Genomic DNA, 25068 nt, shown 5'->3' with positions numbered 1-25068 from the left:
AGTAGTTGATTAACCAATATAGAAAATTGCATGATGACCCATGGCTGGCAAATTCTAATTAAAGAAAATTCATTGCGAAAAATAATACCTCGGCCAGGGTTTGAACTAGGGCTGGCGATTTCCTTCGAAGGCTTCGATATTCGAAGCTTCGAAGTTATGAAAAGTAACAGCTCTAGTTTGAACCTGGACCTCCCTACACTCTAAGCGGGCGTCTCAACCAATTCGACCACCGAGGCACGTTAACGTTCAAACCCTGGCCGAGGTATTATTTTTCGCAATGAATTTTCTTTAATTAGAATTTGCTAGCCATGAGTCGTCATGCAATTTTCTATAAAAATTATATACGTTTTATGAAATCTTCTAGGTCGCCAGTAATAATTAACAAATTAAGTATACTTTATTATTTGACCGTAATTGGCAAAAATTTTCTTTTCTTTATTTAAAAACGCTACGTCTCGACCGTGAGTTTTGGTCCTTTTCAAGCAATCTGGGGACACAAAAAATGTGTGATAATGCTTAACTTACAGTTGGATAGTAACTGCGTTAAATAAAGTTAAGATTTCGCGAAAATTACCTGGTAATAGATCTTATATGTTTTTTACCCCCTACCCCCTTTTATGGGAACGCCTTTCAACCGCTAACACGAGTGATTAGTAATAGTAGAGTCCTCGGTTCGATCCCGACTCTCGTCCCGCATATTTTCCCTGACGGAAAATATGCGGGACGAGAGTCGGGATCGAACCGAGGACTCTACTATTGATATAACTATCAGCGTATTATTTCTAAAAATTCCTTGAAATTCATTGTGCTTAATTGCAAACACTGAATCCAACACTAGGCACTTAAACTCCTTCAGGTGCTGAATCTTTGTAAATTTTCCCTGACGGAAAATATGCGGGACGAGTCGGGATCGAACCGAGGATTCTACTATATCACTCGTGTTAGCGCAGAGCTACACGTTATCCCAGTAGATCTTATATGTATATACGTTATAAATACATTTGAATATAGAGTTGTTAATTGAACTTCACAGGCTGCCAATATAACGACTATAATTTATATTGTTCCGTTTTACTGGCAGCCTGTGAAGTTCCATTAACAACTCTATATTGAAATGTATTTACGAGGGGGGAAATCACTGAGCAAAATGTTGTACACCAATGCCCACTAATGCCTATCTTTATAATGCCCCAGCAAGGCTTAATGCCCAGTAATGCCAGAAATCTGTACACCACAATGCCCTCATTCTGGTTTCCCCCTCGTGTATTTATAACGTATATACATATAAGATCTACTAATAGGTAATTTTCGCAAAATCATTATTTTATTTAACGCAATTACTATCCAACTGTAAGTTAAGCATTATCACACATTTTGTGTATCCCCAGATTGCTTGAAAAGGACCAAAACTCATGGTCGTATCTAAAGAAAAGAAAATTTTTGCCAGTTACGGTCAAATAACTAAGTATACTTAATTTGTTATATACCTTTTGTTCGTTTATAATTAAACTGGAGAAATCTAAAAAACTTACACATAATCCTCTAGTTATTAAAAAATCTGGTCCATGTACATTCCACATACACGCATACGAAAATATTGTTAAAAAAGGGTGTATACTTACTTGAAGGTTTGTATGCACCACTGACGATGCTGCCAAGCGTGATAATTCTTGGCGTCTTTACATAAAACCGTTTCTATGAACAACAATTCCTCGTTAGGATCTTGCAGCCATTCGACAATGATCTTCCTGTGATGCCAGACTTGATAATTTTTAGAATTGTATTTTATCATTCGATCTGTATACTTGAGTTCCTCGTGTAAGTCTTTCGCCAGGGCTTTAAGTATCTCCCTTCTGTATTGCCATACGGTGTAATTGACCGGATTGAGCCATATGCAAGCTTCTGTTAGAGCTAGTCCACGTTCTGACTTTTCACCTGACTTTAGCATGGCACGGAAATAATCGTAGGCGTCTTTAACTGAAAGTCAACGTGAAAAATATAAGATAACGTTCAGCGAGATCTCTTTGTGGGATATCGCGTCTGTGCAATGATAGGAAACGTGTGTGAATGTCGTTTTACACGCTCTGTAAAGTACAGTTAGAAAATGGTGTAATTCTCAAAATTACGTATACTCACACTTCTCGGAGTATGCAATTGATACAATGGGATGAGGACCGTCGTCCTGGGGTAAGGGAGTCACGTCACTCCACTCTGCGCGATCTTTGTACAAAATCCACGTTGTTTTCTCCTGATCGTCGCCGCAGTTCAGCTCGTCGTCCGAACTGTCCGACATGTTTTCCCCCTTTTAACACAATTTTCTGTTATCGTGGAACGAAAACGAAGCCACAAGAGTTTCCTCTCAACGAATCCTAACCTAGTTCACCCCTCGCGCTCCGTGCGGCTCCGAACACGTTCTCCAACAACGTTGTAGACCAACTTGTTATACGCTTACTCACGATGGTACAGTCGGTGTTACGTGCCTCTACATTTGATAGATATTTTCCGAGCCGTGCATCTTATCTAGATATTTATACATCGTGATTGTTGACTAAAAAAACATATACATTTACGTATAATTTAAACGATAATTTCTTACATGCTCTCTTAATATTTAATTACTCGTGTGATATTTAATCTATACGTAAAACCATAAAATTATCTCACCGGTAGACACAGCGGCACCTTTTCACGTTCAAAAGCGAGAGATATCTATCTAGTCACGTGTTGAGCAGAAAAAGAGAAAAAGTAAAAAGTACAACAAGTGCAGCTAGGAGGAACACTTACTATCGTTGATGATAATGCACGAATTACATGAGAGACGTATGCGTGTATACACACATCAGGAGATAAGGGAACTGCATATCTTCTTTATTGATTTTCAAATTCAACTCTAATAAAATGTTGCCTGGAGAAATCACAGAAATGCATTGGGGCGCGAGCTGATAATTTGCTTGGAACTTTAATAAAAGATTAACTCCACAAGTTAAAATTGAGTGAATTTATTAAACAACAGAACGAAACCATAAAATTTAATGCTCTCGTTTGATATTTAAATAAAAAAAGAAATCAAATAGGTTGATTACATAACAATATTCTCTACGATATAATCTATGTATTGTATACTATTTATAAAGTAAGTCTGTTTTGCACAGGAACGCTCATTTCACTTTCTCAATTCTATAGTCTTACCTCACACTTATCCACTGTTAAGTGCTACGAAGCATTCTACAATAGCGGGCTTGTTAACAAATTTTCATATTTTTGGTACAAAGTTTTACAGTAATTGTTACAACGGTAAATAGCTTGACATTCTGCACGTTTCGTAGACTGCACAAAAAATGATCATTTTGCATTATATAGTTACATTATACAAGTGACCAACTATGTACATAATTTATTACTTTGCGTGAAATCTGGCCACACCTTTTTAAAGAAACCTGGCCATTACTACTACAAATGTGAAACATACACATTAACGTTTTTCTTTTTTAATAGATTTGATGAAACTTAAAGTAACTATCATCTTTCAAATCTCGCAAGAAATAAAAGATAATTTTATTTATTATTTAAAGCGCAAAAATACTACTTATATAAAAAACTATATAATTATAGAGACCGAATACCAACCAGAATCAATAAGCAAAATTTTCTTTTTCTCTCTTTTTGCACGTGAATACTTAATTTTTAGTCGGTTATCGCGCAAAACATCAAAATTTGTATTTGTCTCTCTTCAACTAGAATAAATGGTTTTTCTTTGAGCTCGCGGAACGGCAGCAGACTCTTATACAAGTGTATGTGAATGGAATTTGGTTTTCCTTTTGTACAGAACATAAATTATCTAAATTAATTTTTCTCCTCCTTCTTCTCGCCCTCAGGTTCCTGCTGCGATTGATTTTGACTTTCTCTTTCTGCCGCCATCTGTAAAATCAATACCTTTAAATAATAGTTCTCGAGCTATACAGAGCATAATTTTGCGCTCATAAATTTTCACAAAAATCAAGTACCTTTTTGTACGCCATTTCAAACAATTTCAAACTTGCTTGTTGAAGTTCGTTCGTTTGCTTCTTTATTTCTTCAGGATCCGCGTCATCCTTCTTAGCCAGAATCTCTCGCAGTTTAGCAACTAATTCCTTAAGTTTGTCACACTAGAAAAGGAAAACAATAATTTTTATCAAAATACAAATATTAAGCGTTAAATACAAATATAAAAAAAACCAATAATATTGTACCTCTTCCTGTGGTAACTGCTGTTTGAATTCTTCTAATTTCGATTCTGTGTCGTGTATAATTCCCTCTGCTTGATTGAGAGCTTCAACTCTCTCCTTCTTAACTTTATCTGCCTTTGCGTATTGTTCGGCATTCTTAACCATGTTTTCAATCTCATCTTTGCTAAGGCCACCACTAGACTGAATAACAACTGTAACAAATCATAGAGTTAGAATATGCTCATAAAAAATATAATTTATTAATTATACAATAGTAACAGAACTCAGTTGAATGTCGTCTACACTCTCTTACTCGATTTCAAAGCAAGTTTCAGAGACGAAAAATATAGGCATCATTGTAGCATTAGTTACGTATTTCTTGACAAACTTGTGAAATGATAAAAAAAATGTACATACTTTGCTGCTCTTTGGCGGTTCCCTTATCTCTGGCTGATACATGCACTATACCGTTTGCATCGATATCAAACGTTACTTCTATTTGTGGTACGCCCCTCGGCGCAGGTGGAATACCAACAAGGCTAAACTGCCCTAGGAGTTTGTTATCACCAGCCATTTCTCGCTCGCCTTGATGAACTTTAATCTCGACTTGCGTTTGACCGTCCGCTGCCGTAGAAAATACCTGACTCTTCTTTGTAGGTATGGTCGTGTTGCGAGAGATCAATCTCGTGAACACACCACCGAGTGTTTCAATACCTGGGAAAGCGTTAAAATATTTTCTCTTTTATAATACTGATCGCAATGCAAGTTCGTTTGTGATGTTAGATGAACGAAAGATCAGGAAACTCTTTGTCTTCACTTAATATCAGAGAGAAGATTAGTCTAGTACATCATAGTTTTGTATGTATAAAATAATAGTACCGTTCGAATACGATTTTACCTAATGACAAGGGTGTAACGTCGAGAAGCAAGACGTCTGTTACATCTCCCGCAAGTACACCTCCTTGAACCGCAGCACCAACGGCTACGGCTTCGTCCGGATTGACAGCTTTCGATGGTTGTCTGCCGAATATCTCTTGAACCGTTTGTTGTACCTTAGGGACTCTGGTCATACCACCGACCAATAAAACTTCTCCGATATCGGATTTTGACACTTCGGCGTCAGAAAGCGCCTTCTGACACGGTTGAACAGTACGCTTAATCAGATCGTTTACGAGACTTTCGAATTTACTTCTGGATAATTTCAGATTTAAATGCTTTGGTCCACTAGAATCCATAGTGAGGTAGGGAAGATTTATATCCGTTTGTAGGGAACTTGATAATTCTATCTTAGCCTTTTCCGACGCTTCCTTCAATCTTTGCATTGCCATCGCATCTTTCGTCACGTCCAGCCCTTGCTGCATTATTTCATCAAATCAATTAGCCACATAAATTTACTTTAAAGGCACGTGTCCACGATGCTAGAACTTGGTCCAAGTTCTAGTTTCGAGAAATGTGTAGCCAATCAACTAGTAGCTAATCCATAAAAATTGGCTACACATCTCTCCGAACTAGAACTTGGACCAAGTGCTAGCATTGTGGACACAGGCCTTAACGAATAATTGCGTTTAGTTACAAGACTCGTACCTCTTTTTTAAATTCAGATACAAGGTAATTAACCAATGCATTGTCAAAATCTTCTCCCCCCAAAAATGTATCTCCATTTGTGGATTTTACTTCAAAGACACCCTTCTGGATTTCTAAAATTGAGATATCGAAGGTACCTCCACCCAAGTCATAAACAGCAATACTGAAAAAAAAAGAATACAATATATTAATCATATCTGCTTTTTCTCTGCAAAATGTAAGAAATGTAGCGTAATATTCAGTAAAGTATTTCAGCATAAGATACAGAGATACCTTTAGAGACGAAAAATGGACATCATTTTCAAAATAATATTTCTCATAGTTTACATCAACGTAATATATTTTCTTACATTTTATCCTCCTGTTTGTCCATGCCGTAAGCAAGCGCAGCTGCGGTTGGCTCATTAATTACACGTAGTACATTCAATCCGGCAATTTGACCAGCATCCTTTGTCGCCTGTCGTTGTGAGTCGTTAAAATAGGCTGGTACAGTAATAACGGCATTCTTCACTGAAGTGTTCAAATAAGCCGCAGCGGTTTCCTTCATTTTCATAAGCACAAACGCCCCAACTTGACTGGGGGAATACATTTTTCCATCAGCACCTTGAACCCACGCGTCGCCATTAGACGCTTTCACAATTTTATATGTTACGCTCTTCCTGCAAGAACATATTGTATGTTAAACCAGACATAATCACATCGCGACAAATTGTACGAATGTCAACACGACACTCACATATCCTTTTTCACTTCGGCATCCTCGAATCTCCTTCCAATTAATCGTTTTGTCGCGTAAAATGTATTAGCGGAATTTGTGACTGCTTGGCGTTTCGCAGGCATGCCAACTAAACGTTCGTTATCTGATGAAAAAGAACAGAAATTATTTACCTATTGCAAAAATGACGACATTAAATAAGAGAAACATTTGAGAATTTAAATCGAACAATTGTTTGTTACTCATCGCATGAATCTTAATCAATAATTGTGTCGAGACGGATCGAACAGTGTTATTGATATTAGAGACCCTGTAATCAAAGACTGGCTATAAGGGAGTTGGTCAAATTCCTGCGAGTGAGAGAATCTCTCGATCGTAGAATCGTAGAAGAGTGAGATGGCCTAAATTTCGCTCTCACTCGCAGAGATTTGACAAACTCTCTATCGGCCAGTCTCTGATTACAAGGTCTCCAATTGATATAATCTAGCACAATAACCTTTCGTAAAAGCAACGTAAGATGGAGTAGTCCTAGAGCCCTCGGCGTTTTCTATAACCTTAGCTTGCTTGCCCTCCATAACTGCCACGCAAGAAAATGTGGTTCCAAGATCGATACCGATAACCGCGCCCTTTACACCTTCCGATCTTAAAAGAGAAGTACGTTCAATAGTCGTTGAAAAGTTAAGAAACGCATGTTCAATATCTGTTTGGCATTAATTACTCACTTGTACCGATACTGTTGCACATCGGTAAATCGGTGTGGCACGGTGACTGTTGGAGCCGCAACCTGAGACATTGAAAGTACAAAATAAGACACACACCTAAATACTTAACGATTCAAACAAGTATTTTATTGCAAAAGGATCGTGCACGTAACATTATCAAAATCTTTATTGCATAACCTGGAAGAGAAGAAATTTCTAAAAAATACTTGAAACCTTCAATATAAATTACACGTATTTAAAATAAACGAGACACGAAGCTAATTAAGATAAAACTAATTACCTCTTCGCGGAGAATATTTTTTTGGTGCAACTCAATTACAGAAAAAAAAAGTCTAGGATCGAACTTTGCCGAACTAACCTAAAAGTAGTTTCGACTAGTTTCATCAAGTCTAGCTGTAGTAACAGGCAAAGCACAGAGAGGATTGAGAATATTGCCAACTAGAACGAGGGTCAGAAAGCATTTGATGAACGCGAAAGTAGCAACCCACCCACGTGCCGGCTCTAAGATAAGCGTCGTGCGTCGAAATTAACGCGGGGCGGAAAGTAATGCCTCGCGATGCACGATCGCGTGGTAAATCGGGATCGTTCGCGCCGGTCAACGGGGAAACGCTGCCAATTAGGATTCCTCTTTCGTCAGACGGCACGTGAATAGTGCCGATCGCGCGCGGGGAAAAGCCCACGGCGATCGCGAGATCGTTGTACGTACATTTTTTAAAATCGTGCTGAACTGCTGTTTCCTGGCGAGGTCGCAGGCGATGCCGGTGCAGCTGCGGTTGAGTAATTTCGCGGCGGTCAACATCTCGATCTTGTATCGGCGGAAACTCGAGCGGAGAGGAATCGGCGAAGAACGCGATGCGCCCAGCTTCACGTGCAATGATGCAATTCCCGTGAGTTCCGCGGAAGCCCGTGATACGTATATATATACCATGCGCGGCATCTCACTGCGCACTCCGGCGACTCCGGAAAACGGACACGCGTCGGCGTCCACCAATCGCTCGCCCTTCACGTGGGCTCGAACGGAACGAGGCAATAGCGAGCGTACGCGGTCATCCCACCACTTGATGATACCGAAACATCCCGAATGTTCTACCCAGTTCTAGAAAAGTAAATAGACTATGGCCGGCATTCATAGTCGGATCTTCCATTCAAGACAGTCTTGAATTTATCTAAAGATTCTGTATGGAACATCTCATTGGCTACGGAGTATCTAAAGATGATCGATCTGACTATGAATACCGGCTTAAGTTGCCACCGAGGGTTAAGCCTATCACACAATGCCAGGCGACAGGCAACAGGAACAGGGAATAGAATTTCTGACGCGTTGGATTCGTTGGAAGAAAATTTCCGACGAATCCAACGCGTCAAAAATTCTGTTCCCTATTCCTAGCGACGCTTATTTTTGCCCACCGCGAGACAAATCGTGAAACCGGAAGTAAATAGCCGAAACTCTTTATCGAGATACACGAATTTCCGGAATTCAAAACGAGATAACGCCCTAATAGCACAGTCCAGTGTCTGTTTTTAGACGCAAAGAGACCTTGTAGATTAGACTTAAGAGTCCAGAGAAGAACATATAGTATATTCCATTTTTGTATAAATAATGCACGTATTATACTGTTAAATTATTTTATTTAGAGCAGCAATAACACATGCGTGTATTAACGCAATACACATTGAAGTTAAAATAAGTTAAAATCCTGAGACTAAACTCATTCAAAGTACAAGTCATGGTATGTTACAAAAATGTTTGATTCGATCGATCGAATTATACGCGTGTTCGCATGAATTTTCTATTTTTGGTATATTACTCCATCGTCATTGTTATTGCTTAATTAAAGTATAACACTTGACGCACGCAAGCACGCCTTAACGCGTAATGCGTGCTCGAATTACAAAGTTTTGAAATTGCAAATTCTTTAGATGTTTTTTCATATTCATATATTCATAAGCTGGACATAAGCTCCAAAGGCATTCGTAATCTTAGAGTTTAGAAAAATCGAAAATGCAGTAACAATATTTGTAATAAAATTATAACGAGTAGTACAACAAAGCGTGTATTAACAAATGTGCGAAATGAGATGGAGATCATTATGAACAGTTCTTCTTTTTGTTACATGAGGTATTAAAACTCGACGTATATTGTCGTCTCGAAAATTTCTCCCAATAGAATATACTAGAATTAGATAATACTACGAATTCCTTTGCTATTTTTAATCGCCACCAATATTCACTTGCAATCAGTAGAATGTTTTCTAATGGAATCTTGGTAATCAAATTAAGATTGCAGATTTCTAACCCACTATAATTTTTTTAGTATCAACAGAACTTTCAAAATAATATAATAACAATTATATAGTGTATCGCTGATTTCAAACATACGATCTCTAATGTAATCAGGAACAATGTCGTTTAATATGAGCAATATTAAAATTCGACGATCGAATGTGAGATTCAGATTAAATTGTATCCGTCCTTTCTTTCCAAGCTGCAAAATCCATAGCGCCTTTCGTATGAATCGTACAATTTGTCATATCATTCCTGAAAAACATTAAATTAAAATTTTAATATTTTACTGATTGAGATCGACGCGCTATCGGTCAATAATATTACTGTGTCTGCGTTACGATCAATCTATCAATCTAATAAAGTTAGTTAAAATAGATATTTATATTATTAAAAAATTGGCATAATTACAGGAATGGGTCTTTTAGAATAAAAGCTCTCGGTTGCATCCATTGTAATCTGTCCCCATTGCGACATAAAATTTGCGCCATTGTACTTTTCCGTATCTCCTCCAATTGTTCTGTCGTAAATGAACCGGGGGTATTTCCATTCTCGTACCAATACCTGTCACCTGCATTAAAAAAATTTTTGAATAACAAAATTCTTAGTATCTTATTTCAAGCTTTTATTCAGACAAATCTATTTTATATAAAATGTACAACGAAGAATGCAAAGTTATATCTACCTAACCGAACACTTCGAAATGTCCGCCCTAATAAGCAAAGGAACGTTGGTCCAAGAACTGAATCAGATATTGGAGCTTCTGAAAGTGCTCCAGTTACCAGATCTATGTCCTCTACACTTCTATGAAGTTAAACAGAAATGCAGCATTAGAATATTAAAACTTTTTAAATATTTAGAGATCTCTTGAGTTGAAAATAACATGAAGCAATCATTAGAAATTTTGATAACAGAGTGATTAATTTTAAAACGCGAGAGAGAAAGAGAAAGATGGAAGTGGGAGACAGAGAGAAAAAGAGATGTTGATTTTAATATGTCAAAGAAATGCGAATTCAAATATGGCTATCTTTGTTATTATATCTCACCCTACATTTCATCTTACTTGTAGACTGCTCGAAGTCTCTCGACAGTATCTTTGGCCACTGTGCCTCTAAGATCCTGAAAGTCAGTGAGATCTGGCAAATCGCAGAAATCTCGCCATCTGACATAAGGCGGCAAGCCGTGATCTCTTCCCTGTTGTATAATCTGTGCGGCGTAATCCACGGCTACGTCGTTGGTTTTCCCATCGTGGAAATATCGGTCCAGGAGTATTTCGTTTAAGCCCGGAGGCAGAGGCTTCCTAGAATGTCCCGCTGTCGCGGAAATTAGATCTTGCATCCTAGATCGTCATTAAAACCAAGTTCTCATAGGACAACGTGTCAAAATAAATCGTGACAATAATATGTCAAAAAATTTAATACTATAGGAAGGATTTTGATTTTTCGAACGTTTCAAGATTCATTTGAGAAACAAGGGTAAACAAGGGGGAAAGATTCATTCAAATGATCTCTGTAGTGGTACTTATAAATTTGCTCAGAATAACGAAATTGCCCAAATTATTTGTCCAAATCATCAGTTTTCATCAGCGTCACAATTTATAAAAGTTACGAACATTCGTAGAAGGATCTGAAGCAGGATCGTTCTGCAGCGTGTGTTAACTTTGTACCCCAACTTAAAAATTTTGTAATTCTGACTGGAGTTCCCGCTTCTTTTTGAAGAGTTTCAGAGTTCCCAATAATTTATAAAAAGAGTTCTGCTGATTAACGATCAGAAATTAAAATTTAAAAAATCGGGTGCCAACTTCTTATCGAAATTTTAGATCGAATAGTTCTGAATGGTCTATTAGCTTCATTTTGCGACTATTTAGACTTCCTGATACATAAAAAATTTTTCGGTTAGCTAAAAAAATAATAAAAATCTTTGAAAATTTTATTTTGAGATACAACAGTTCTGAGTGATTTATATCGTTATTACGTTTATTTCGAAGAGTTCTCGCTGACTAAAAAAATTTTTAACCGCAAATATAAAAAGTTACACACTTTAAATGACATTTTAGAAACTGTGAAAAAATGACGCGTATCTCTGAATTGAGTCACTTAAGCGCTGTGCGCCATAAGACTTTTTGTTAGAACTCATCGAGAACTGCTTAGAACTCCACTCAGAACTACTCGGAACTCTGAAAAATGTTTCGACCTCCGGACTTAGAAATTGAACGATGGTCGAAAAATTTTTGCGTTACTTTACATTAAAATACCCTAAAAAATTTAATATCATCTTTTTACACTGCGTTCCTTAAATCACGTAAGCTCGTAAAATTTCGCAAAAAGACGTTGTGACTGTAACATGCCTTTCACTGACGTTACATTCTTTTCCGCTATGTAATTAAAAAGTTGGCGCGCGCTATTGTTCACTCGAAGATGGAAGTACATATTTCGTGAACTTTTGTAAGATTACGTTCGCATAGTCTTTTCCTTTGTGTGGGATAACGATAGGCTACAATTTATTAAACGAATCAATCACGTATGTGTGTGATGAGAACTCTAAAGTCTAATTTTATAGCGATATATATTTAAAAGAAGCAAGTATTGCACCAACATTTTCCCTTCATTGTATCTTTTTTGCGATATTTTTACTAAAATGTCTGTTTACTGTACTTGAAGAACAAGTGAAAGGTAGGAATATTTTATAAAACGTCAAGTCAATTTTATGAAAATTGAAGAAGCGTGCATGCACGCGATGTACGACAATAGTAATCACGGTTAAGCAATTTACCCGAGACAACGGCATTCTTATCGTTATAAACTGTAATGCAAGTGTATCTCTGCTTGACTAGAATGTATTTCAGTACCATAGAAGATCTATCGTATTCGCATTAAGCGGGTAAATTTCCTTTCACTTAAGATGACTTCCCTTATCTTTTTAACGCTCCTAAGAACGTGACAGGTACTGCATTGATTTCCATCTTAGGGAGAAGAATAACCGACTTGATTGCCGGTATTGTATAATCTTCTCGAAGCGGGCAATTTGAGTGACATTCGTTCGCTTGACGCTTACGATGTTGTAAAAGCAAAAGAGTTCACGTTTAACGTACAAAGTAAATGCTAGATACAATTCTAATTTGCGGATTATAACACGAAGAATAAAATCGTAGATGTTGGATAATTTTGTTTGTGACAGCATTACGATAATGGAACGTAGTTTGTGAAACTCTGTAGGAACCTTTCAATTATAGATTTATCGATTTAGCATTCAGAAGCACAATATATTGATTGCCTCTCTCCACATTTAGAAAAATTAATAATATGAGATCATCTAAATTACTTTTCAACATATCCTATGAAATTGCCCGAAAACATTCTTCACACAGTTGAAATCGAGGGGTAAACCGCTGACCAAAATCATGTACGCCAATGTCTGTTAATGTCCAGTGGGCATTTTAAAAATCTTTTTTAATCGTTATCTTAGTGTCTTATTTTACTTTTTAATTTTGTTTTATGTTATTTTATCTTTATAATGCCCCAGTAAGGCCTAATGCCCCAAAAATGTCTAGTAAAGTTGCAAATCTGTACATCACAATGCCCTTAGCGGTTTACCTCTCGGTTAAAATGTGTAGGTGTGTCGTTTCCAATTATACTCTCTAAAAGTCAATCAGTGGATTATCACTGAAAACAGTGAATATTCACTGATTGCACAGTTCTAATGCACTGATTGACTTTTAGAGAGTACGTTTCATATTTGCACATCAATAAATTCTCCTCTTGCAAAAAAAAACCTCGAGTCACGCGGTGTTCTCCGACCACGTCGAGTAATTCCAACTGACCTGTAGCTCCAACGATCAGTCGATCGATCGCGCCAGCCTCGTAAAACTCCTGCGGCGCATAGAAGGCCGACAATAAGGTCCTTTCGCCAGACTTGAGCGCCGATCGTGAGTCGACCAGGTCCAGAGTTTTCGGGGTCAGCGCGGCGACGAAGGAGAGTCCGGCCGACGCCGCCGAATTCGAGAGAGTCGCGTCCGCGCGAATGTCGTAGCCGCGGAAGTAGCCCCGCTGCGTCAGACGCAAGCCGTATCTTCGCACACGTAACAAAGGGATAACGCACGCAAATACCGTGTATGGCTGTGAGTTGCCTCTTGGAAAGTACGGGGGCGGATGATGTAATTTCGTTGCGTCACGTCTCTTGTACGACGCATTGTACAATACAATTCGGCGTCGTTTAAAGAATACCCGAATGTATAGAATAAAGTTCAGGATACGCGGCTTGTCAGTGAAGCGTTTAATCAATTGAGATTTACAAGCGCGGTCAATGCACGAGTCGGTTTGAAAAAGGCACCGTTCTGCGTTAATATCGAAATAATTGTCGTCGATAGTTCATGGGTCGTCGCGCGCTATACGAAAAATTGCGAACAATAGGAAGGATGACCCGTTGTAAGAGTCCGACATGCTATTATGTAAAATATGATTTATTACACGCGTGCAGTTGGAAATGAAGTCACGCTTTTCGTATAACATCGTCCGATTATCTACCATCGCATACATCAGCTGTTGCGACTGGTTCTTGCAATCCGTCGTGCAAGAAGTTGTATTAGGCACTAAATGGAGCCATCAGAATATCCGTTCAATTTATGAAATAGCAAGGTATTAGCGATTAGAAACGATAAGATCCTTTGCGAAATTGTTGCATCAAACTATTGCGGGTATCGAAGAACATGATGTTGATACTTAAAGATACACGACGGATGAGATGCACGCTTATCGGTTAATATAGAATATCCTGCTTCTTGCTTTCTTAAATGTTCAAACACTACCCCGGATGGAAATATTTTACTGAAAATATGACGAAATTATGCTAAAATTTGAAAATCTCTCTCAATTGACCCCATTTCATTATCATTTCACCAATTTTTCAGTAACAAATCATTTCAAAAATTTTTCATTAAAAATAACAGTTTCAATTCAATAAATTTCATATTTAATACTTGATAATTTTTTAATTACTTTGCAGCAGTATACTTTAACTTTTCTTATATTTCACAGTATTAAATTGAATTTTATAAAGATTTTGAGATACGTTCAGTAATTTTTCAATAATTTTCATCTTCAATTTTCGATACTACTTTCAGCAAAATAGTTCCATCAGGGAAATGCTGTGTATTGAAAAAAATTTTCATTTATGTTCACGCTTTTTATGAATTGAGCGTAAGGCAGAAAACATTACGTACTTGTCGAGGGCACGTTCTCCGAGAATAACAGGCAGGAACTCGTTATAAGTTACGTGTTGCAGTTCGGCGATAACAATTCTTCTTGCTTCTTGATATAGTTTCTCGTCGTCCCAATGGGGATTGAAACGTTTCAATTCTGAAGCCACTCGATTATGCTCTCGTAAGAATAATACGTGCATCAAAGTGAGGCCTGGATTCTCATTTACTCTGGAATCACCGGAAAGGAAACACGGAAATGCCTTGCTTGCGCTTCTGCAGCTCTCATATTTTGGCGAAGCCATCGGCAAGTTCTTTCTTTGCGTGTTTAGGAGGCCGTCTTTGTACAATCGTAGGGCTCTAGCTGTCTCTTCAGAACTACCGTAAAGCGGTGACAGATCCAAATAGGAGGATGCCTGGTTGATCTGTTGTCGAGGTCCCAATTTGCAACCCTACATAATTTAATTGCCATTCAAAATTCTTTGAAACGTGTGAGAAATTCTACAACTTTGGGGGGAGAATTAAAGTTAACAATTATATCGAAAAATAATTAATTTTGCCGAGACACGTAATATCTCCTTGAGAATTTCCATTAAAAGAGACAAAGTGCATTTCTCGTTTAATACACAGAACGCTTCAAACTATCAATTTAAGGCAATGAAATTTTTCTTTTCCATTTACCGCCTTGACGATGAAAATCATTTATACATTCAAGTTTCATGAGCAGCTAGTTTTTTAATCCTTAGTGTTACACGCAAAGTATTATTAACTTTCAAATTAATACTAACGACAATATAATCCTCGTGTATATCTCAAAAGACTGTGCCTAGGCCGGAGTTCTTGCACAATAACATGAAGAAATCATACAAGTCATTTCTACGAGATTTCTCAAACATTATATAAGATTTTATTCGCAATTACCTGTAACGAATTTCCTGGATGCGGTGCCGATCTCGAGTATTCCATACATCCAATCGGCTGCTCCGCGTGGATCGGGAAGCACTCGGGATGAAAATTCTCGTAATCGACGTCGCAACATTTGAGCCTGGCACCGTCCGGCAATTCCATCCTGGGCGTGTGCGTCAAGTCGTGAGCGAGAAACTGACCGAAAAGCGCGGTGATCGCCATCAAATAGGGATGTTTAAGGTCCAATCCGCCGGCGTGCACCCTCGAGGAGACCTCCCTCGCGCTCGGCAACTTGGTGCGAGGCAGGGAGACACCGTCTTCGTACTCCGCCGGCAAGAGTCTCACGTAAGCCTCCAATGCCGCGCCCCAGGTCGGATGCAACGGATTATTGCATCGACCCGTGTGTGTCCTGTAGCGGACGTCTGTCTTCTTGCATTCGGATATTATTCGCAAGAAGCTGGGCGAGTCCGGACAGAGAACGGCGGCTACCGTCGGCAACACCAAAGACGCCTGTTTCGATGACATGTTGAGCGCTTCTACGAGCATCACCGCCATCGTCTCGATTCGCAGAGCCCTCCTCGAGAGATTCTGCGCGCCCTCGGTCATCTCATGGGACGCGCCGAGGAACCAGGACGGCGAACCACGATTGAGACGCGTCCGGGAGCTCAGGATCGCCTGTTCCGCCTGGCTGTACCTCTCCATGGAGAGATTCGTGCGCTTATCCAGATCGTGCAGCATCCTAAGCGGCAAGGTCGTAGCTCCTACGAGCGTCATTAGAGCGAGGAATCTGCGGATCGTAATCTAAGGATAGAAAACACCCACTTGTCCGTGCATAGCCGAGTGCCGTCGTGGCAAAAGAGCCTTCGAACGGAGATGAGCCCTTGTGTGAACGTACTTACGTTCCGCGCGGCACAGCGTCGTTATTACCCAATAATCGTTATGCAAATTCGATGGTTGTATTATTACTTAACTCGGCAAATGATGAGATACGATCAATCATTCAGAGTGCAATTATGGGATTGGATGTGTATTTGCACATCCGTATATCGCAAATAAACTGAGACGTATCGATACAAGTACGTTTGTTGTATTATCTATTACGAAACTCATGCAAATTTGAAGGCCACGTTATACTGGTCTCATTCGACCCGGATTGTAGGTCGGATTTGATTTACCCGACTAAGCGGGATGTCATTTCGCTACTGTCAGTGTCATCACCGTTTGCATTTTAATTACATTAGAAATACAGATGTCGATAAGATCTTATTTAAAGTTACCTACAGTGAAGTTACGTGATCCGCGCTAATGTACAGCAAGATTTAAGAGCAAGCGAGATCCCGCGTAATTCGCTCTATGCGACAGTAGAACTGATACACGCGATATTACAGAGATTACAAACGCGTTTCGTAATTTATCGCATAATTCATCGCAATGAACTCCCGAGACCTTGTCGACGCGATGGCATTTCACCCCGATTACATTAGAAGCATTGTTCACCGCGCGCGTTTACCGCAACAAATTCATTCATCAACCCGAGCGTATCTCTCTCTCTAGTTAGTTTCTCTCTCGGTCTAGTTTCTCGACCGTGCCATTTTTTCCACGGCACAGCATATGGTCGGAACAGATCTCAAAAGGAGGTCGAATGGGGCTGACATTTAAGATCCTTCCTGGTTCTTCTACGACCGCTTTGCGTAATCTTCTTTATTCCCATGATTAGCGTTCGCGTGAATCGATGGAAACAATCGCCTCGACACGCAGATCGATCACTCTCGGTCAATTATGTTTAAACCGTTAATCTCCTTATTGACCCGGAACTTGGATGCTGTTGGAACACGAGCATGCACTTTAAGCGAGGAAGATCTACGCTGACTTGAAGAACCGATAGAATCAACAGAGTAGATTACATACAATTACATTGCATTAAAGCATTAATGGCACGATGCATCCTTTCTACGGTAACCATATCAAGATCATCAAGTACATCACTTCTGAATAGAGAAGATTGTAGTTCGCTTAGTTATTTTTTAAATAAAACGTACAAGTTCGTATGTGAAATTAAATAAAAAGGGGACATTGGTTATCTCTTGGTACTGAGTTTTGAGACCAATTTGTCAAAGTTTTTAAATTTCAATTAGTCTTAAAACGATATTTTTAATTTGCTCCGCTATATTACTATAATTGTGTGAAAGACTGCACGATAATCTTTGGGTATTATGATACATAACGTCAGGCATTCTCATATTTACTTAGAACAGGAAAATCGTGATTGATATTTCTAATATTCTCACTCACACATAGTTATCTTAAACTAACATATGAAATAATGATCAGAGATTGTAATCGAGAAGACGTTCTGTGTCACGTACAAAATAAATGTGATGCATCTCCGTTGACACAACGCGTACAAGGTGCTGCTTTATGCATGCAATAAATTATAATGATTATAAGACAATTAGTCTCGTGTCGCCCACACGACGAGGTCGATTCGCGCAGATCTAAATGAGTCCGCACGATATAATCGTTAACCTTTGGTGAAGTAACGAGCTGGGAGAAACGTACTGACTGCGAATACAAATCGTTATGCCAAGACTTCAACACGTTCGCATTCACAAAGTTTCATAACGCTGCCGTTTCACTGTTTACGACCGTTGGGTCAGAACGTATGAGCTAATTATCCGATATGTAACAACCCACGCTTAATCAACCACCCTCCCCTCTGGGTTTTGAAACGGGTAATAATCTTACAGAATCTATAGTCTGCACTGAGAAAATTTTTAATTACATAAGTAATTGTTCCTACATATCTTTATATGTGTTCTGATATTTCATGTTGCAAACAACAAGAGTTCGCTGTTCTTCTGTCTCTCTCTCTGTTTCCTTAACACTAATGAATCGCCAGTCGATTACGAAAACGGTAATTTATACATAAACAAATGTGACTGAATTTTATATTTATCACATATAAATTTGAATCACTCCTCATATTAATTCTCAATTGTTTGCGTATCTACTGAGGAAAGCGAGATTAATCAAATTTCTAAAATATACTTTTTTCTTTGCAAAATTATTTTTTTCATTAATCACGTATTTATTTAATAAAATGCAAAGTAAAGTAAGAGATGATATATTAAATATTAAGTACAGATTAGTTTACTCTGGTGGAAAAATTTTACAGTAAATATAACAAAATTGTGTTGAAAGTATTTCAAGATCTTTCTCAATTGATCGTGTTTCATTATCATCTCAGCAATATTTCAGTGAAAAATTATTTTAATTTAAAAATAATACAGTGCAGTTTTTAGTTAAATTCAGTAAATTTTATAATAAATAATATTTTATAATTCTTTTCATTTTTCCATAGTGTAATTTAACTTTCTTGACATTTTACAGTATTAAATTGAATTTCGTAAAGAAAATTATGATTAATTTTTTTCGAGACACATTCAATAACTTTTATTTCACTTTTCTTATATTTTCAGCAAAATATTTCCATCAGGGAATTTATACTTAAATTTCACCACATTTTGATATACTCGATATACGTCCGCAAAGAATGATATTCTTCGCAAACATTGAAAACTATCATATTTCAATAACTTACAGTACGTATAACTATTTGACATAAAATTAATAGAAATTCTCTGCAAGTAGCATAAAGTTTTTGAGAGAATTATCGTTCACCAGAATATATAGCAAAAGTACTCACCGCGATACGAAGACGAGCGAGCCACTGATAGCGATGCTTTTAGTCGGGATCAACATCTTTCTGAGGATAATGCGCGCGGTATCCTCGTAACGTAGGGATCACTCCGGGGCAGGATACTTAATACGCGGTGGCATTCATCTGCCTCGAATGATTTCACAAGAGCCGCACGCGCGAGAGCGGTGTGCGCGAGAACGCGCAGCGGTAAACCTGAACTGAGAATGATGCTTCGAAGGAAAGTAAAACTCTAGTCTATCCCGTACGGTCTATCCCGGGAGTGGGGCTTAAACCAGGATCGCAGCAACGCACGTGCATCCACGGTGCATCCAAGTATAACACGTATTACTGGCTGGGTAAAAGTGCATCGCCACGGCGATATAGCGGCGGCTAGAGCAGTATTACGAACGGGACCAAGGTTCGCCTTTCCTCGGCTACGTTATTGGGAGGATCGCGGTTGAAGGTGCTATTTCAAGGTCGAATATTCCGTTCGCACCTTCGTGCACGCGACGCGGTATGCGTGAGCCTCGCGTGTTCTTTCGCATAAATGTTATTAACAGTAGTAGGCATCGCGCCGCGCCGCGCCGTTGCGCGCGCTATGCTAATTGACTGCACTTGATGGGCTTGACTGCGATGTCGTTCACGGATTAAAATTCCTCGAGATGACACCATTTGTGGTTGATTCGTTCGGATAATGAACAGTCGCGTTACGACTCTTCATTTATTACTTTCGTCATATAAGTCAACGCAATGGGCTTTGGTGATAAATCACGATAGTGTGTCACGTGCGTGGGATTGTTTCCGTTCAACAGCAGTTTTTTCACGTTTAATTAAACACAAATTTAAAAATGTTGAAATAATATAATTTGAGAATAAGACACTACAGTTATACAATATTAAAATCTCGCTGTAGGATCGTTACTGCGAGCAAAGAGATTTTGAGAAACAATGATCACTTTTATTTACGTCCACTCTTATGGTTACAGCTTTTTCTCATGTCAATAATCTTATTAAGTTGTACAGAAGTTACTTTTATTTGTTGCATTAAGCTATAATTGTGTGTTTAGTCAATTTACAAGATTGTATCTTAGGAGCGTACTTCATCTGTATTATCGAGAACCGCGCCACTGTAGGCCAAGTCCCAATAATGTTCCACCTGATGTTTCTTGAAATGCTCGCGGGCCATCTTTTCAATCGGGCACACTTTAAATTTAATTTCCCCGAAATGCCGCTGCTTGCTCGTCCCTTCCCAAACAAGTACACATCTGTTCGGCAGGTCATTCCCGTCGTTATCTTTCACTATGTCTTCTTCCCACTTAATGCGGTGCATCATCAGTCGTTTGTACTTGGCTTGTTGTTTTACTCCACCTTCCACTACGACAACATTACAGTCCCGGAACAGCATTACGCAGCCAGTTAGATAAAGCTGTTTCGCGTTAGTCTCCACTTTAAATTTCTTCGAAGCATTATTAACAAGATCACGTATTCTGTAAAGATGTTATCCCGTTAAATATACTTGTCCGTTATTATCCATAAATGTATTACGCCATAAAATTGCATATATTTACCTATAAACAGCGACATTTACGCCAAGAGTAGTGTCTTCTTTAAGCTTCCTCGCCTTTTTCTCGCGACGTTGGTCAGCGGTGAGCCTCCGTGCTGCATTCGCATCCTCGTGAGCTTTCAACCTCTTGGCCATTTGTTGTCGGACGTGAGCTTCAATTTTAGTAGGATCTTGTACAGCTTCAGTCCCTAAAACTCGCATGAGATTCGAGATCCGCAACTTTGGCTCGGGTGGCGGTTCTAGACCTAATCGAATTTTTTCTTGCTCTTCCTTCCAAGTCTCCCGTCTATTTTGTCTCCTTAATTTCTTACGTTCCTTCTTTGTAAGAAATACAGGCATGTATATTGGTTTCAAAGGTTCCGCTATAAAGGATAAGATAGATTTTAAATGACGCGAACAATATATTCGTACATACATTATATATTAATAAAAATACACGTGGTACATACTTGGAGGCCGCATTTGTGTTGGATGCTCCACTAAATTTGTGATAGTCAAACTTTTGATTGTCGTCAATTCACATTCGTTAGGATATCCGCCAGTTGATATAACAGAATCCCACCACTCTACATTAGGCACATCTTCACTAAGGGCTTCAGTTTTAGGTGCGATAAGAGCTAATTTGGTTGCCGAACTGATACCGGTTTTCCTAGCAATTTGACTAATTTCATTTTGCAATTTCTCCAATTGCGTTTTCATGCGCATTCTCTCTGCCAATTGCTGAAATTTCCCCGGCTCGTGAAACTTTAACGCGCGTTTACCGCGCATCGCCGGCTTCACGCCTATTCGGTTGTCAAAGAAATGAGTATCTTGTATCTCTTCCGGGCCTTTTGATTCTTGCAGCTGTGCCTTAAATTCCTCTCGTTTCTTGGCACGTATATTAGCCTTCAACGTAGGTACCACTTGAGTAAGTTGCACCTCTTTGCCCGTTATGTCTACCGTTCTGCCAGATTCGTCCAGGATCAAGGGAGTTGGCTTATCCGGTACATTAACATTACCGAGTAGTCCCGAATTCAACTTATTTCTGATCTGTGCCTGTAACGCAGCTATTTTCCGCGCCTTGTCCGAGTCGGTTTTACTCAATAGGCCCTGATTATACATGCTTCCTACCGTTGGCAGAGCATCGCGTCCTTTAAACAAGGGCTTCGCAGAAGCGTCTTCCTGCTTTATCGCTTTCAAAGCTCTTTTCCTCTCCTCTATTTCCCTCTGCGCGTTAGCCATCATTTGCCTTATCTAAAATTGTACAAAAGAAAAATGAACTTACAACGCTGGAGCGTTTAAGGAGTCTTCGGATAATAGAATTCTAATACCTTGTCTGCAGAAAGTTGAGTCTCTATGGATTTTTCATTTTTCGTCTCGTCGTCTTTGAATCTCGATTTCTTGGCATCTTTGTCCTTGTCTTTATCTTCAGGATGAGACCGTTTCTTATTCTTTTGCGATGCCTTGGTGTCATCGTATATCGTAAATATCTTTTCCGTCAACTTCGAAGCTTTCTTGTCTTCTAATAAAGCTGATAATTTATCTACAAGAAAATTCTTAATGCATTATACAGAGGTACACGCATGCGACGCATGAAATAGCGTAATAGATACGGTCTGCTTTAAAACGCTAATAATAAAGATCGTAGAAATTAATCGCAGAAAGTAAGTCGATACGCATTTTCTGTTGCTTACCTGCCGTTTTACGCTTGTCGTAGCCAGAAGTGATGCAGTTCACAGCGGTAGTGACAATCGCTGGTTCACTGAAGCCGAGGAATTTATGAACCGCTTTTTCGATCTGCGGCTTCATCTCGTCGATCTCTTTTCTCGTTAAGTAAGACATGTTTCCACCTTCACTTCACTCGCTGTATATTGAAGCGATAAGCTGCTATTCCTTAAAATTAGTATTCTCACGTTAGAAGCATCTTACAAGTATTATGAGGTTAACATCGCCAAGTACTCTGTCGTGCGTACGGTTTGACATTGGTCACATACTCAACAAAGAATTCTCGCAGTTGTGCGCTAAGCAGTCCGCGTCTGATTGGTTCATACTTTTAGATCCAGCCTCGAGTACTACGAGATTCAACGGTTCGCATTGAAAATGTGTTCAAAGTCCATACAGCATCATGAAATTCTATATATAGCACCGAAGCTGCTTTTACCGTTACATTAAGTATTGTTTTAATTTTGTTTCAAGTACACGAGACCTCGGTAACATTTAATCAACTTAAAGTAATCCACCACCGCGTCTGCGTCTGGTAACGATCGATCTCAATAGTTATTTCTTTCCGTGCAGTTGAGTACCAACTCCTACAAATTCCCTAGCCTCTTACACCTCTTTGTTGCGTACAACGCTATGCATACATAATACGTAATATGCATGTATATAAATGGTAAATGTGTGATTTAAAATACAGTTCAACTCCATTTAACTTTGAATAATTTTAATAAATGATATACTGAAAAATGGATTTATTTTTTGGTGGGTGTAGAATAAATTATTAGATTTCGTCAGGGTTGGGAAAGTTACTTTATAAAAGTATTTAGTTATAATTACAGTTTTTTCGCTAAAAATGTAACTATAAGTTACAGTTATAAGTTACTAATTCTGAAAAGTAATGCGTTACAGTTACTCAAAAAGTAACGAATCGTTACTTCGCAATTATACTTTCTTGCAATGAAAATAAAAATATTACATCTGTAGTTGAATTATAATATAGACACTACCCAACCCTGAATAATATTAATAAAAAGGAAAATTGTTTTTTAATATTTTACTTATATGTATTTCGAATCAATATACATTTCTAGTCAAGAGTTTAAGATTATCCTTGGTTGCAAAGCCGCATAGAAAGGTTTTCAATGTCGAAAGATGTAAAGATATAATAAAACATTTAATATATGTATATTAAATTAAATATTTAATGCTAAATGTTTTATAATATTATATCTTTACATCTTTCGGCATTGAAAACCTTTCCATGCGGTTTTGCAAAGGATTACCTTAAATTCTCGATCAAAATCATTTCACGAAAGATGGTAGAAAATATTAAGAAATTCCACGTTATTAATATATAAAAATTGTGTCGCTAACTTTATTCCATATTTTACGAAATGTTAATTAAAAAAGAAAAAGGATTACTTACCTTCGATATTAATCACGACGAATTTCAATGTTTCGAGTTCGTTGCCCATAAAGACCGGAAATAAGAACAGGAATAATGTATATACTATGTAGATGTCGTTGGTATACGTACCGTTTCCATATCTTCAGTATTTACCAAGATTATACGCGCGCGTTACAAAAGCGTACGTATCATTTCCGTACCTTGAGTCACACCTGAGATCATACGCGTGCGAAAGGAAACTGAATGATACTGTAAAAGATATTATAGTGTTGATCTCAGTATTTTACGGATGATCACAGTACAATGAGTATGAAAATGGGATGATACTCAGAATATCATGTGCTGTTACGGGTAAAGTGTTGATAAAGCCCGGATAGCACAAAGTATTGGCGTAGTATTGGGAAATAATGTAAATGCAATACTGTGCAATTATTTATACGTAACATTGGCATTACATTAACCTTTATTCTATAAGTATTCAATATTACAATTTTATTGGGCAATCTTGCCCAATACAATTTCGATATCAATCCAATATTGAATTTCGAATTTGAAGATTGAGTCACGAAGAGACACTCGCAATATAGTTCGAACCGTACGAAATATCTGTCGGTGACGATAATAAACCGACTATGGAAGGAGTTTTCTTCCTTTCTGATCTCGGGTGAAAATGATCAGACTGTATGGCCAGGAGCAACGAAAGGTAGGTCCCATCTGGCCCAACGAAGGAAGACTGAATACGATGAAAAATATGTAATAATATAATAATATAATAATATTATATATACATATTATATAATAATATATGTAATTGCACAGTTTCTTGTTGATAATCCCCTCCTCGGGTACTACCTTGCCGTGGTGGAGGGGCTTAAGTACCCTGAAGGGTTACTCTCTAAAAGTCAATTAGTGGATTATCACTGAAAACAATGAATATTCACTGATTTACAGTAATGATGCACCGATTAATTTTTAGAGAGTACAGACTCTAAAGACGGGACAACCAAAGGTACCCATCGCGTTCGGGAGTGCCGTATAAAGTATTCGCATTAGTAAAGACATTTCAAAGCTCGTTTGAAAGATATGTAG

At 38.3% G+C, this 25068-nt stretch overlaps 4 protein-coding genes across 5 annotated transcripts in view; all 4 read right to left on the bottom strand.

The window, feature by feature from the left end:
- LOC105568003 (protein farnesyltransferase/geranylgeranyltransferase type-1 subunit alpha) overlaps positions 1-2750 on the bottom strand; it is a 5979-nt gene extending 3229 nt beyond the window's left edge. The window contains exons 1-4 of the mRNA XM_012023335.1: positions 2665-2750; positions 2375-2548; positions 2137-2302; positions 1623-1977 (exon numbers count right to left, since the gene is read on the bottom strand). Of these exons, the coding sequence (XP_011878725.1) occupies positions 1623-1977; positions 2137-2293 (512 nt within the window). The 5' untranslated portion in view covers positions 2294-2302; positions 2375-2548; positions 2665-2750. The remainder of the gene's footprint in view (positions 1-1622; positions 1978-2136; positions 2303-2374; positions 2549-2664) is intronic.
- A 233-nt stretch (positions 2751-2983) lies between these two features.
- LOC105568002 (heat shock 70 kDa protein cognate 5) lies at positions 2984-8156 on the bottom strand. The gene is made up of 11 exons (XM_012023334.1): positions 7933-8156; positions 7227-7288; positions 7001-7146; positions 6526-6649; positions 6140-6448; positions 5790-5952; positions 5104-5560; positions 4623-4919; positions 4230-4417; positions 4005-4145; positions 2984-3918 (listed from the first exon to the last, which is right to left on the bottom strand). Exons 1-11 carry the CDS (start codon positions 8152-8154, stop codon positions 3844-3846), a joined length of 2184 nt encoding a protein of 727 aa, XP_011878724.1. The 5' UTR covers positions 8155-8156; the 3' UTR covers positions 2984-3843.
- A 683-nt stretch (positions 8157-8839) lies between these two features.
- LOC105568000 (peroxidasin-like) lies at positions 8840-19654 on the bottom strand. Of its 2 annotated transcripts, XM_012023332.1 has the most exons (8): positions 19316-19654; positions 15625-16396; positions 14728-15155; positions 13330-13577; positions 10573-10822; positions 10195-10313; positions 9921-10080; positions 8840-9764 (listed from the first exon to the last, which is right to left on the bottom strand). In XM_012023332.1, the coding sequence occupies exons 1-8, from the start codon at positions 19369-19371 to the stop codon at positions 9683-9685; spliced, it is 2115 nt and encodes a 704-aa protein (XP_011878722.1). In that variant the 5' UTR covers positions 19372-19654; the 3' UTR covers positions 8840-9682. The 2 variants fall into 2 exon arrangements, with proteins under 2 accessions (XP_011878722.1, XP_011878723.1); XM_012023333.1 differs by lacking the exons at positions 8840-9764; positions 9921-10080 and having other exon boundaries at positions 10240-10313; positions 10561-10822.
- A 499-nt stretch (positions 19655-20153) lies between these two features.
- LOC105567999 (U4/U6 small nuclear ribonucleoprotein Prp3) lies at positions 20154-22857 on the bottom strand. The gene is made up of 5 exons (XM_012023331.1): positions 22547-22857; positions 22184-22395; positions 21323-22106; positions 20878-21235; positions 20154-20796 (listed from the first exon to the last, which is right to left on the bottom strand). The coding sequence occupies exons 1-5, from the start codon at positions 22692-22694 to the stop codon at positions 20397-20399; spliced, it is 1902 nt and encodes a 633-aa protein (XP_011878721.1). The 5' UTR covers positions 22695-22857; the 3' UTR covers positions 20154-20396.
- Between the last annotated feature and the right edge of the window lie 2211 nt (positions 22858-25068).

This window comes from Vollenhovia emeryi, unplaced genomic scaffold (assembly GCF_000949405.1).
Source record: "Vollenhovia emeryi isolate VEMERY1.0 unplaced genomic scaffold, V.emery_V1.0 DF939132.1, whole genome shotgun sequence".
Taxonomy (NCBI): Eukaryota; Metazoa; Arthropoda; class Insecta; order Hymenoptera; family Formicidae; genus Vollenhovia; species Vollenhovia emeryi.
Note: the sequence above shows the minus strand (reverse complement) of the source record. Positions and strands in the feature narration are given on the sequence as shown.